Here is a 12,140-nt window from a genome sequence, read left to right on the forward strand (position 1 = left end):
CTTTGTGAATACAATAGTGCATACACCGCTCAAACAATGTTGAACATAATGCAGGGAATGCTTTATTGGCAGTATTCAGAAAGCACTAGGCATTTTGTGGTGCCTGGGGGCCAGCGGTACACATCTCATTTGTTATTATACTACAGATCTCTGGGTGCCAAATAATAAAGAGTTCTGTGTAACAAATTGCCAGATAGCAACAAACACTGTGTACTTTTTGCACAGCTTGTGTTGGGTAACACAGAACCTGGAATGATCCTTAGCAAGACTGTGAAGTAGGAAAAGTTTGTCTCCAGATTCCTATGAAATGACCTGCAATCCTCTACCAGCCAGGTGGTGTCCTCACTGCCTTCTAGCCATCTCCTCTCCCCCCACTAGGGCCACACCTAGTCCTACAGGTCCAGGTCAGTGCAACACTAGACACATAATAGGTAAAAGGAAGGAAATAATAAATATTCAAGAGAAAATAAAAGACATAGAGACTAAAAAAAAAAAAAAGTACAAAAGATCAGTGAAAACAAGAGCTGGTTCTTTGAAAAGATAAATGAGACTGACAAAACGTTAACCAGATTCATCAAGAAAAAAAGAGAGAGGACCCAAATAAATAAAATCAGAAATGAAAAAGAACAAATAACAACTGACACCAAAAAAATACAAAAGATTGGAAGAAAATATTATGAACAACTATATGCCCAAAAAATTAAACAACCTGGGAGAAATGGATAAATTCCTAGAAACATACACTCTTCCAAAACTGAATCAGAGAATCAGAAAATCCGGACAGATTACAACTAATAAAATTGAAGCAGTAATAATAAAAATTAAAAAAATAAAATTCCCAGCAAACAAAAGTCCGGACCAGATGGCTTCACCGGTGAATTTCACCAAACATTCAAGAAGAACTGATACCTATTCTTCTCAAACTATCCCAAAAAATTCAAGAGGAAGGAAGACTCCCAAGCTCATTTCACCAGGCCTGCATTATCCTAAGTCGAAAACCAGACAGAGACACTACAATGAAAGAAAATTATAGGCCAATATCCCTCATGAATATAAATGCAGAATCCTCAACAAAATATTAGCAAACTGGATCCTGCAATACATTGAAAAGATCACACACCATGATCAAGTGGAATTTATCCCGGATGTGCAAGATTGGTACAATATTTGCGAATCAATAAACGTGATACTCCACATAAATAAAATAAGGTAGAAAAATCACATCAATAGCTGCAGAAAAAGCATTTGATAAAATCCAGCACCCATTTATGATAAAAACTCTCAGCAAAGTAGGAATAGTGGGAACATAATAAAGGTCATGTATGACAAACCCATAGCCAATATCATGCAATGGGATAAAGACAGTTTATTCAATAAAGGGTGTTGGGAATATTGGACAGATACATGGGAAGAAAAAGGAAACCTTTTAGACCATCCCTTTACACCATATACAAGAATAAATTCAAAATGGATTAAAGACTTAAATGTAAGTGGTGAAACCATAAAAATCCTAGAAGAAAACCTAGGCAGTAAAATCTCAGATATTTCTTGTAGCAATATTTTTTCTGATATATCTCCTCAAGCAAGAGAAACAACAGAAAAAAATAAACAAATTCGGCTACATCAAACTAAAAAGGTTTTGCACAGCAAAGGAAACCACGGACAACTTACTGAATGGAAGAACATATTTGCCAATGATACATCTGATGAGGAGTTCATATCCAAATTTATAGAGAAATTATACAACTCAACCTAAAGAAAACAAACAATCCAATTTAAAAATGGGCAAAGGACCTGAATAGACACTTCTCCAAAGAAGACATACAGATGGTTAATAGACATATGAAAAGATGCTCAGTGTCACTAATCATCAGAGACGCAAAGTAAAACCACAATGAGATATCACCTCACGCCTGTCAGGATGGCTATTATCAATAAAGTAATAAGCATCAAGTGCTGATGTAGAGAAAGGGAACCCTAGTTCACTGCTGGTGGGAATGCAGATTGGTGCAGCCACTGGAAAACAATATGGTGTTTCCTCAAAAAATTTAAGATGCAACTGCCTTATGACCCAGTGATCCCACTTGTGGGAATATAGTTGAAGAAACTTGAAACGTCACTTAAAAAATACATGCACCCCAATGTTTATTGCAGCATCATTTACAATAGCCAAGATCTGGAAGCAACCTAAGTGCCCATCAAGCAGTAGATGAGTGGATAAAAAAGCTGTGGTACATTTAACACAATGGAATACTACTTGGCCATGAAAAAGAAGGAAATCTTACCTTTTAGGACAGCATGATGGATCTAGAAAGTATTATGCTAAGTGAAAAAAGCCAGTTAGAATAAGACAAATATCACATGATCTCACTTACATGTGAAATCTAATGCACAAAATAAACTAAGAAAACAAAATAGATACAAAGAACAGACTGACAGCTCTCAGAGGGGAGGGGAGTTGGGAGGCTGGGTGAAAAAGCTGAAGGGATTAGGCAAAAAACAAAACAAACAAACAAAACACTAGACACAGACAACAGTATGGTGATTGTCAGAAGGAAAAGGCAGTCGGGGAAGAGGGCATGGAAGGGTAAATGGTGGCGGAAAGTGACTTGACTTGGGGTGCTGAGTGCATGATGCCATATGCAAATGATGTGTTATAGAGCTGTACACTTGAAACCTGTATGGTTTTATTAACCAATGTCACCCCAACCAATTCAATAAAAGAAGAAATCACCTGTTCTAAAGAGAAGCCGCTGACAGAACAGGGGCAAAAGCGTTCCCAACAGCACACAGCTGGAAATGGCCGGGACATTAGGGAGTGACTGTTGAAAATCCATTTCATGCTTTTTGACTCTGACCAGCCCCGTGAGAAAATGGTGTGGAAATCGAGAAAGTTTGAAAAACTTCAAGCCTCCTGCTAAGCTAAAGGCTGGGAAGCACTTGTGAGGACTAATTTCCACCTCGTGCTGGTTTTCAGAGTCTCTTCTCCGGGCCTGGAGGTGACTCGCAGAACCCTGTGCCTCGGCCACGGAAATGACACCAGCGCCTGATCCGACAGGCCTGGTGCAGGTTCCCCAGTGTGACTCTAACCTGTTACCCACTGCTCAGCCCAGTCCTTTTCAACCCTCTCTGAAAGGGGAGGGGGAAATAACGACACTCCACCCCATCCCCACCCCCTGGTTTTAATGATGCACCCTCCCAGAAAGCCAATGAATACAACTGAAGCAGGCTTTTCCAAATTCTCCAGAGGCAGGGAACTAAATGCAATGCAGCAGGGCCAAATGCAGGAAAAAAAAAAGCCTCAAAATTATGCAAAGTTGCAACAGCCATCCAAATCAACCACCCACAAGCAGAGACCACACTCGGCACAGGCGCCAGGCAGGGCCTCTCCCTGCAGCCCCTCACGTGGCTGGACCACTGGAGTCTGTAGCTGGAGTTTAGCCTGCAGTTATAATCCCAAACCCTGCCTATCTGCCTCCAGATGAACTACTTTAGAAATGGCTCTTTCTTCTTTTATTTAATAGTCAAGAAGGCTAAGAGTGGAGCTATTCAGTCCTACAAACTTGGAACTCAAAATACAATAAAGAAGAAAAGCTGCTAAGACGTGCCGGCTGCTCCACCAGGCTCAAGGAGAGGGGTGGGAGTGGGGGTGGGGCTGTCTTAGGTAACTGAGGCATTTTCAAGGCATTCAGGGCTCTCTTCCTGGATCTGGGCCATTATGGGTCAAGAGTTCATAGCCAGAGATTGGGCCAAAGACGCAGGGAATGGAAAATTAGGTAAACAGTCATGGAGCACTCAGTCGGCACAAACACACCACAGACATCTCCTTGGAGTGGCTTAATACATAAGAGAACACGAGGCTGGAGGAACCTAAAACCTTTGTGCTGCCCTTTCTGTCTTTAATTAAAAGCGATGCTGGCCCTGGCTGGTGTGCCCCAAAGCATTGCGGGTTCGATTCCCAGTCAGGGCACTTATCTAGGTTGAGGATTCAATCCCCGGCTCTGGTCAGGGCGCATGTGCGAGGCACCTGATCAATATTTCTCTCTCATTTGGATGTTTCTCTCTCTGAACGACTGGTGACAGCACACAAGTAGGTTCCGGATGCTTAGGAAGAGAGGCTTCGTCGTGGGGCCCTGGCATCTTTATCCCTCTTCCAAAGGGTCTGTGTTGGAAGCCACGTGGTGCTGGTGGTAGTGATAGTGTTGGTGGAGGGTTGCTATACACTAATTTTGGTGCCTGCTTTCCCCTCCACATTCCTATGTGAATCGACTGAGATTTGAAAAGAAATGGTTATAGAGCCTGCATCTTGGCTTGCTGGCTTAGCATCTACCAACACGAAAACCCAAGATGACCAGAGAATTCTGAGTGACAAGTACTTGGGGACATAAATATCTTCTCGTTAACCGTGTTCTCTGAATAGAGGAGGAGGAGGAGCTGCATATCGATGGGCACCCAAATGTAACGGGACTGGGGAGAGGCAGTCATTATAAAAACAGCCAGACACTATTTCCCCCCAGCCACCTTTCTCGTGCCCCAGTCCCTCTGCACAAAAAGAGACCATGATCATATCCAAGAGGAAGACGAATAACCTTCCTTTTCTAAAAATCCTAGGGAAAAACTCCCATATGTAATGAATCACTCACAAAGCCTGACCCTAAAAATGAGAGAGGGAGATATACAGGAAGATGAAAAGGGCGGAGGACCAGGCAGAAGGAGAATATAAAGGGAAGGGCCTGGCCTCTCGCTCCTTTGAACAGAAAGGTGTTCATTTCAGTCACGTTTAGGTCCCTGCCTTCATACCTTTGTGGTCAGTGATAAACCAAGTAACAACGTCAGAGCGGCCGGCGGGGCTGGATGGCAAGGCTGGGCTTGGTTGGGGAGCTGCCCTCTCTTTCCCAGGCAGCCCAGCGAATGACAGAGAGAGGCTTCTGATCTGCGGAGGGAGCACGGGGCGTCAGAGGGTCTGCAAGAGTTCTGACAGCTTAGCAAATCTTGACTCCGTTTTATTTTAACGAAGAACATGAAGACGGGAAGAAACCAGCTGTTCCTGTGGAGAGGGGGGAAGCAGCAGAGTTCAAGGCGGGGAAACACCTACATTTTGTACAGCGACAGCTAAAAAGAGATAAGCAATTTTGGACGGAGCTGGTAATTCTAGAGTCTGGATCTTTCAGAAGAGAAGAAGCGGGCCTGTTCTTGGCATTTCCCTCCTCCTCCTTTAATGCTCGGTGTGCCCTGCACCCACAGCAGGGAAGGCAAGTTGGGAAATGGTGGCAGGCAAGCCAACAGACAAAACTGTCGCATCCAAGATACTTCTGCCACCATCTTCGAGTCATTCATTCCTGACAACCTTCTTCACACTCCAGGTCAATTGCCAGGTTGCCTGCCACTTACAGCTGGTCCCCGCAACAAGTCTCAGCCTTGTTTCCAGAAGAAGCATGACCCATTCTGATGGGCCATGTGGAAGGTCTCTGGGAGCCTGAGAAAACGAAGGCTTTTGTCCTGCAGCCTCGGTGCCAGTTTCAGTGGCTGTCTGTTCCACTGTCTGCTCCCGTGCCCAGGGACACGGATGATGGGAAGCCTTTCTGCATTATCTGACCACAGGATATAATCACAGGCTCCGTCCTTGTTAGTTGCCACCCTCTGCCCCAATCAAGGCACTCTGACTCCTGATCCATTAGTTACATCAACCCTGAAATCCCTGCCAGGATTACCGTCCACCATCCTGCAAGGTGCTGGATGTTTTTAGGCAACCAAAGTGAGAGAAAAGTGAATGCCAAAATGGGAGTTGTGGGAACTAAAGTTTTCAGTAATAGTCACCAGAATCCTCCAAAACAAATGGACAATTTTCAATGAGAAATCCACCATAACACAGCTCGTAACTTCTGACCCAAAACCAGCATTCTTTGGGGCCACAGTGAAATTCTCTGCCATAAGAAATCACGGGTGAATGTCCACAGGTTCATGGCATGGTAATGAGCTTCATCATCTCAGGGACTGTCCTACTTTAAACCATGTTCATTTCCACAGGAAACATGTGCTCTCCTGCTGAGTGACTCACACAATCGGTTAAAAAAAAAAAAAATCCCCCCTGCCCATCAATGGCACAGAGTCTCTGAGTCAGATGATCCATCTCTTCCCTCCAACCTCTCACCTGGCAAAGTGCAAATAAGTGTGAGGCAGCTCACAGACCATCAGGGAGACCCTGTCTGTCTGCAGGGGAACTGGGCCTGGGCACAGAAGAGCTGGTAGGCACATGGCACAGGGAATGTGGAATGACATTCAGAGCAGCCAATTCCTTGAGAAAAAGAGAACCCTTTTTGTTAGATCTATTAGATGAGACAGAAAAGGAGGAATCATATAAAATGTAATACCACATTTTAAATCAGATTAGCATTTTCAAAAAGGTTATGGTCTCCACAGCAGAAGAGAGTGCCATAAGAAAATAAAATTATCTCCTGATGCAGATGTCGCTTCCAAGAAAAATGAAACACATTCAGAGTGGGCTGTTGACATGCCACCATCTTTCATGCCAAATCTGGGCTATCTTAGGCATTTCCTCCCATAAGAACTAGACCTAGCCTATTAGTAACCAGATAATATTACCCCCCGCAAGTTGGAGAGTCCTACAAGTAAAAATTAAATCATCCCTTTTATTTAACTCATCTGTTCAGCCCAATCTGATTAAAGACCAGTAATATGCAGTGTTAAGAGACCACTAACAGACACAAGGGTGCACATTACCTTCCAAGTCCAGCCTATTAAGGGTGTGTAAGTCTCAAAATGCACAGCAAGCCAAATCTTCAAAACCCTCAAGCATCCTGCAAGAGCATGTGTCAGTTGGAAGCAGGTCTTGACACGTCTTCGGAACCTTCCTTTTTTCAAAATGCACCCCTTACAGTGAGCAGAGAAGTCCTTCCCAAACTTTTCATGTGCATACGAATCACCTGGGGACCTTATTCAAATGCAGATTATGATTTAGCAAATCCGAAGTGGGGCTTTGGGATTCTGGATGTTTATCAAGAGGTGATAAGGATGCTGCTCCTTGCTGTCTTTGAGAAGTAAAAATCTAGAAGACTTCGTTCACCTAGAACTACGAGCCCTCCCTTAAGGTATGCTGAAATTTCTGAAAGACTTCACTACTAATAATAGCTAGTGTTTAGTAGGTATTGGGCAATATTCTAGGAACTTGGTACATATTAACTCATGGAGTTCTTCCGGTAACTCGTTATCATCTTCCTCATTTCACCAATAAGGAAACCGAGTCGCAAAGTAATGAAGTGACTTTTCAAGGTCACAGAGCTGCTGAAGGAATGGGATTGGAACCCAGACAGCCTGGCAGTAAAGCTTGACTGGTAACTGAAGCTCATGCTAACACCCATTGGATAAGAGCAAGGTATTTCTGGGAGCTGGGTGTTGCTAGAGGAAGGGAAGTGAGACTTGGAACTTGGATGCAGGTGGTATTAGAGAGAGCGCAGACCGCACTAAAGCACAATGTTCCCACGTGGTCACCACCAGAGGGAAGGTATGTCAGTTACATTGTACAGTCAGGAGAAAAAAAACAAACATGGTGTATTTTCAATTGGCCAACCAGGCTCCTCTACACACCTTAGCAGATGTTGTCTGAACACTGTACAACTGCCTACATGCTGTAGAACCACTGGGAAACTCCCAGCCATGGGGCAGAAGAGACCACTGGGACGGGCTCACAGCCAAGGCACTGAGCATGATGCCGAAACCCACTCTCTGGCCTCCCTCTGACTCCTATGCACGCATCCTGGCCAGAGACAAGAAAAAGGAGTAAAACCCGCAGTTCCACCTGGCGCTCTCAACGCCCAGCAGATAGGTGGTGTCTTTGCAGCGGAAGAGGAAACGTGAGCAGCAGCAACCGCGTGGGGTAGGAAACGTGCAGGAGATCCCAGCCTCGGAAGCGCCCCAGGTGCTGAACCTGGGTGACTGTGGCACCCCAGCCTCCTGGGGAATTTCGATGGCGCTGTCCGAGGTGCCAACAATGCCTGCGGGCACACTTTGCCACCCTCAGGACAGATGGGTGGCTTTGTCTACCCCAAGGAAACTGAGGGCGAGGGCGCCTGAGTAAATGCGCCCCTAAGAGAGGTGCACGTTGAAGCAGCACCTAGTGGGTAGGAAATTTTAGGAACTGTTGAAGGTGGGAGGAAGAGGGGGCCCTGTTGGGAAATCAGAGACCTGACTGGAGGAGTGTTTGCAGCCGCAGCTTGCAACACAATGAGATCTGTCTGCTTTGTGCAGCTCACTGGCGGGCGGGGCTGCAGAGACCTGATCCTTTCCCTCCCCAATACCCCCACCCTAGACACATTTAACTCAGGCACCGCATGGCCCCATCACTCTGCGTGGGAGGGAGGGGAAAAGGGAGGGGAGTACAGGGAGGAGGAGAGAGGAAGCCCAGCCCAGCCGGGGTGGCTGTAGGAGGATGCGTGCAGCAGCAGGAATAATATCTGCTTAGAGATGCTCCTTCATTTCTAATGAGGGGTGCTGCTGGAAGTACCATGCGCCAGCCAATCACAGTGCTGCTGAGGCAGGAACTAGGGAGGAAGGAGGGGAAGACTAGAGACTGGGATGGGGGGGAGCAGGAAGAGGCCCTTAGGGGGGAGAGCAGCTTGCCTAGCTGACACTAGGGACCCAGCAGGGCTCCAGCTGTCTGTGATGCACACCTGGAGGGTGGGGGTGTGGAGGAGGGAGGAAAGGGGGAAAGGGCGGGGCCTCCTTTGCAGGTGCATCCTTCCCAAGAAATCTCTCTCCACAAGCATCAAAGTCCCATGTCTCCAAGCTACCCCCATAATTACCACCACCCCACTGACTTGCTTCCTACTAATCCCCCGCACCACCCACCAACGCCCAATTCCTAAAGATCTTGCCAGACAGACGCCCAAATTCTTAGTGAAGAACAAGGTAGTGAGATGCCTCATCAGCAGCCTGCATTTGGTGCACTTGCTTAAACCTGCAAAGACACTCCTTCTCTGCCGTTCACCCTGGCCCTGCAGCAACAGCCGCCCCACCAGCCCACTGTGGAGAGCAGTTCCTTTGGAGCCAGGGAGAGACAGATTGCTTGCACACCTCTGGGCTCAGCCGATGCAGACTTCAGCTGATGAATTCAGGCCCAGCGGATCCACCTGGATCCTGGGCACTGGGAGAGCACTCAGTGGGGTACCCAGCTCAGGACTAAGGACAGGAGGGACCCTGGTGAGAGGCTCTTCCCTGGCTCAGAAGAGAACTCCAGCTGAGCTGTGTGGGCTGTGCCATTAGAGACTGCCTCCCCTGACACACTCTTTCACTTTACTTTCAGTGCAACTTCAACCCAGAGTTAGCTGGGTCCCCAGGCAAAGCCTGTCTTATTTCACCTATCTGTCCATAGGGGGTTTGGCCCAGAACCCTTTAAGTTGCTGAACTGGACCTCCCCTATGGGCAGATAATGCAGGTGTCTCTCCAGCTGGTGAGAATGGGGATGACTCTGAGGTAGGAAAAGGGGGACAGGGTGTGAAAGGAAGCCCTGACGTTAGGGCAACCCTTTCAATGTGAAAGGACTGGGGGGGGGGGGGGGGGCCTGGCAATCACACAAAACCTCAACTCCCTGCGCCCAGGGATGCTAGAAACGGCCACACAGGAAAAATCAAAACCCAGAAGTCTTACCTTGAAAACCACTAGTGCCACACTGGTCTCTGTGGCACCGAGCTTGCCCCTTAGATGCATCGAAGTAACGAGTGCACTTCAGCAAAGGGGCAAATGGGCATCAGGAAGGAAAGAGGGGGGTAGATTCCATGCTTGGTTTCCCCTCTCACCCAAGAAATGCAAAAAGGGGGAGAGGGGAGCTATGGTGGGCAAGAAAGGATATGGCCAATCGATGAGCTTCTTGGCGTATTTCCTGACAATGTTATCTTCTCCGAAGATGAACAGGGATCTGTTGACGGTGAAACAGTTCTGCCGGACAGGAATGGGGTTGTACAAAGCCATAGTCCGCGCCCTCTGCGCTTTCGACTGCTTGTAGGCGGCCGCCTGCCCTGAGGCAGGCACCGGGGTTCCTTGCCGGTTCCTGCTCTGGTCCGAGTCTCCATCGCCAGACCCCGGCCTGCCGACCACCGCCTCCCCGAAGCGAGCCATCCTGAAGTTTAAACAGACAGAAGACACACAAAGGTGATCGCGGCCGAACACCTGCACCCAGCAACAAGCAGAAAGACACGCGGAGACTCAGAGCCGCATCCAGGCGGGCGGGGGACCGCCGCCTCCCGGGAGCCTTTCAAGCTCTTTGGAGAGGCAGCAGCAGCAGCGACCCGCTGCTCCGAACTGTTGAATCTAAATACAACCTCTGCAAAGCTCCATTCCTCAAGGAGTTAAAAAAGGGGGAGGAGAAGGTTGGCAAGGGGGTGGGGGTGCTCAGTTTCTGGAGGCAATTTTTTTTTTTTTCAAAATGCCAGTGTGTGGTGGCGTTCCAGGGCTGGAGAGGAGAGGGGTGGAGTAGGCTGCTCTTCAAACATAGCTCCGCTCTGGCAGACCACCACCTAGTCCTGGGAGAGGCGGCACCGGCCTGCTAGGTAACAGTTTGGTGATTTATTAATGGGGGAAGGAAAAAAATTAAAACAAAAGAACTTTAACAACAACAAAAAGACAAGGACAGGGTTATGGTGACATGCTTCAGAACACCAGCCCCTGCAAGTCCATCCAAGATATTCCACAGCCAAGACTTGGGTCTTTAAATCTGCCAGTACAGACGCATCCAAAAAGGTAGAGAGAGAGAGAGGGAGGAAGGGGGGAGAGCGGTATAGAGGTTCCTGCGTACACCGCAACGCCCAAAATATCGAAATAAGTCGATCCAACCGGAGAGGGACAAATGATTTCAAAGCTCCTGCGCCTGGGAGAGAAGTTGAGCAGCATCCAGAGAGCAGCGAAGCCCCAGTGCCAGCATCCACCGGGAGCGCTGGCCGCGGCCGCCTCCCCAGATCAGCATGCAACAGCGATCCGCGGCTGCGCGGGAGAGGGCGGGAGCCGCGCGCGGGCGGTGGCGGCGAGCGCTAGGGCGAGGGAGGAACAGGTTGCAGCAGAGCTTGGCGGTGGCCTGCCTGCCGCGGGAGCTGTCCAAGGACCAAACTTGCTTACTGTGGACTCGTCTTCCTCTTCCACTCCAACCGCGGGCTCCGCGGAGCAGGGGGGAGGGGGCAGACCGAGAGGGGTAGAGAGAGCAGAGCGCACGGAGGCCGGCGAGGCCTGCGCGGGGGCTTCAAGGGAAGCGGGGGCGGGGCTGGAGAGGCTGGGAGGAGCGGGGATGGAGCCGGAAGGACCCTAGCCAACGGTTTGGAGGTCCCTGGGATGCAGGATTGGTTTGGCTGACTGAACCAGAGGGTAGAGGACCAACATTTCTGCAAAGGTCCGGGAAGAGTGGCCGTCCCCCAAGTGAGGCCAAGAGGAGAGGGGCGGGTGCAGCCGGCGGCATCTCTGCAGGAGCCGAGGCCTGGCGGAGGCACATTGGCAGGCTTGCATGCACTGGCGCCTTCTGTGCAGGGGCCAGGTCAATGTGCTGCCTGGCCTGCTACCCTAACCCCGAGTCCACGCCTTTGCGCCCTGCACAGGGTGTACCGGGCCGAGTCCGCGCTCCTGCGGAGCTCCCAAACTCCACAAATGCTGCCCAGGGATTTCCAAAGAGAAAGCATCCAATCTGTAACTCCCCACTTAGCAGCCTGAAGGTCCCTTGAAGGACCCTAGGACTTCCAGGGGCTCCACACTCTGGTGTGGGTATCAGTTCCCAGCAAGAGTATATCTCCCTCTCCAAACAGGATGATCTTGGGCAGCCTCTTGGATTTGGCTCTAGCTCCTGGAAGGGTGGTCCAGATGTTGGGGCCCTAGATGGCCAGTTCTGGACTAAAACTACCCTCCTCGGAATATCAGGAGGATCCTCCCATTCCTATTTTTACCCCCACACTGACTTCCTCAAACCCACTACATCAATGAAGATAAAAACAGAATCAGTATGTGAGCTGCAGAAGTGGGTAAGGTGGACTCTAAGCCCTAGAGAAAGAGCCCCTAGGTTTAGCAACCAAGCCCTTCCCCACAAGTGACTCAGTGGTTTTTGGATCAAGGACAGATACCAATTGTCCCTTTCCATGTCCACTAGCTAG

General features: G+C 48.8%; 1 protein-coding gene across 3 annotated transcripts in view; it reads right to left on the reverse strand.

Annotated features, from left to right (window-relative positions):
* CACNA1E (calcium voltage-gated channel subunit alpha1 E) overlaps window positions 1-10,945 on the reverse strand; it is a 265,342-nt gene extending 254,397 nt beyond the window's left edge. For all 3 annotated transcript variants that reach the window (XM_080648664.1, XM_080648663.1, XM_080648662.1), the window contains exon 1: window positions 9,866-10,945. In XM_080648664.1, coding sequence (XP_080504790.1) covers window positions 9,866-10,131 — 266 coding nt within the window. In that variant the 5' untranslated portion in view covers window positions 10,132-10,945. The remainder of the gene's footprint in view (window positions 1-9,865) is intronic.
* Between the last annotated feature and the right edge of the window lie 1,195 nt (window positions 10,946-12,140).

The sequence above is a fragment of the Plecotus auritus genome (assembly GCF_963455305.1).
Source record: "Plecotus auritus genome assembly, chromosome: 12".
NCBI lineage: Eukaryota > Metazoa > Chordata > Mammalia > Chiroptera > Vespertilionidae > Plecotus > Plecotus auritus.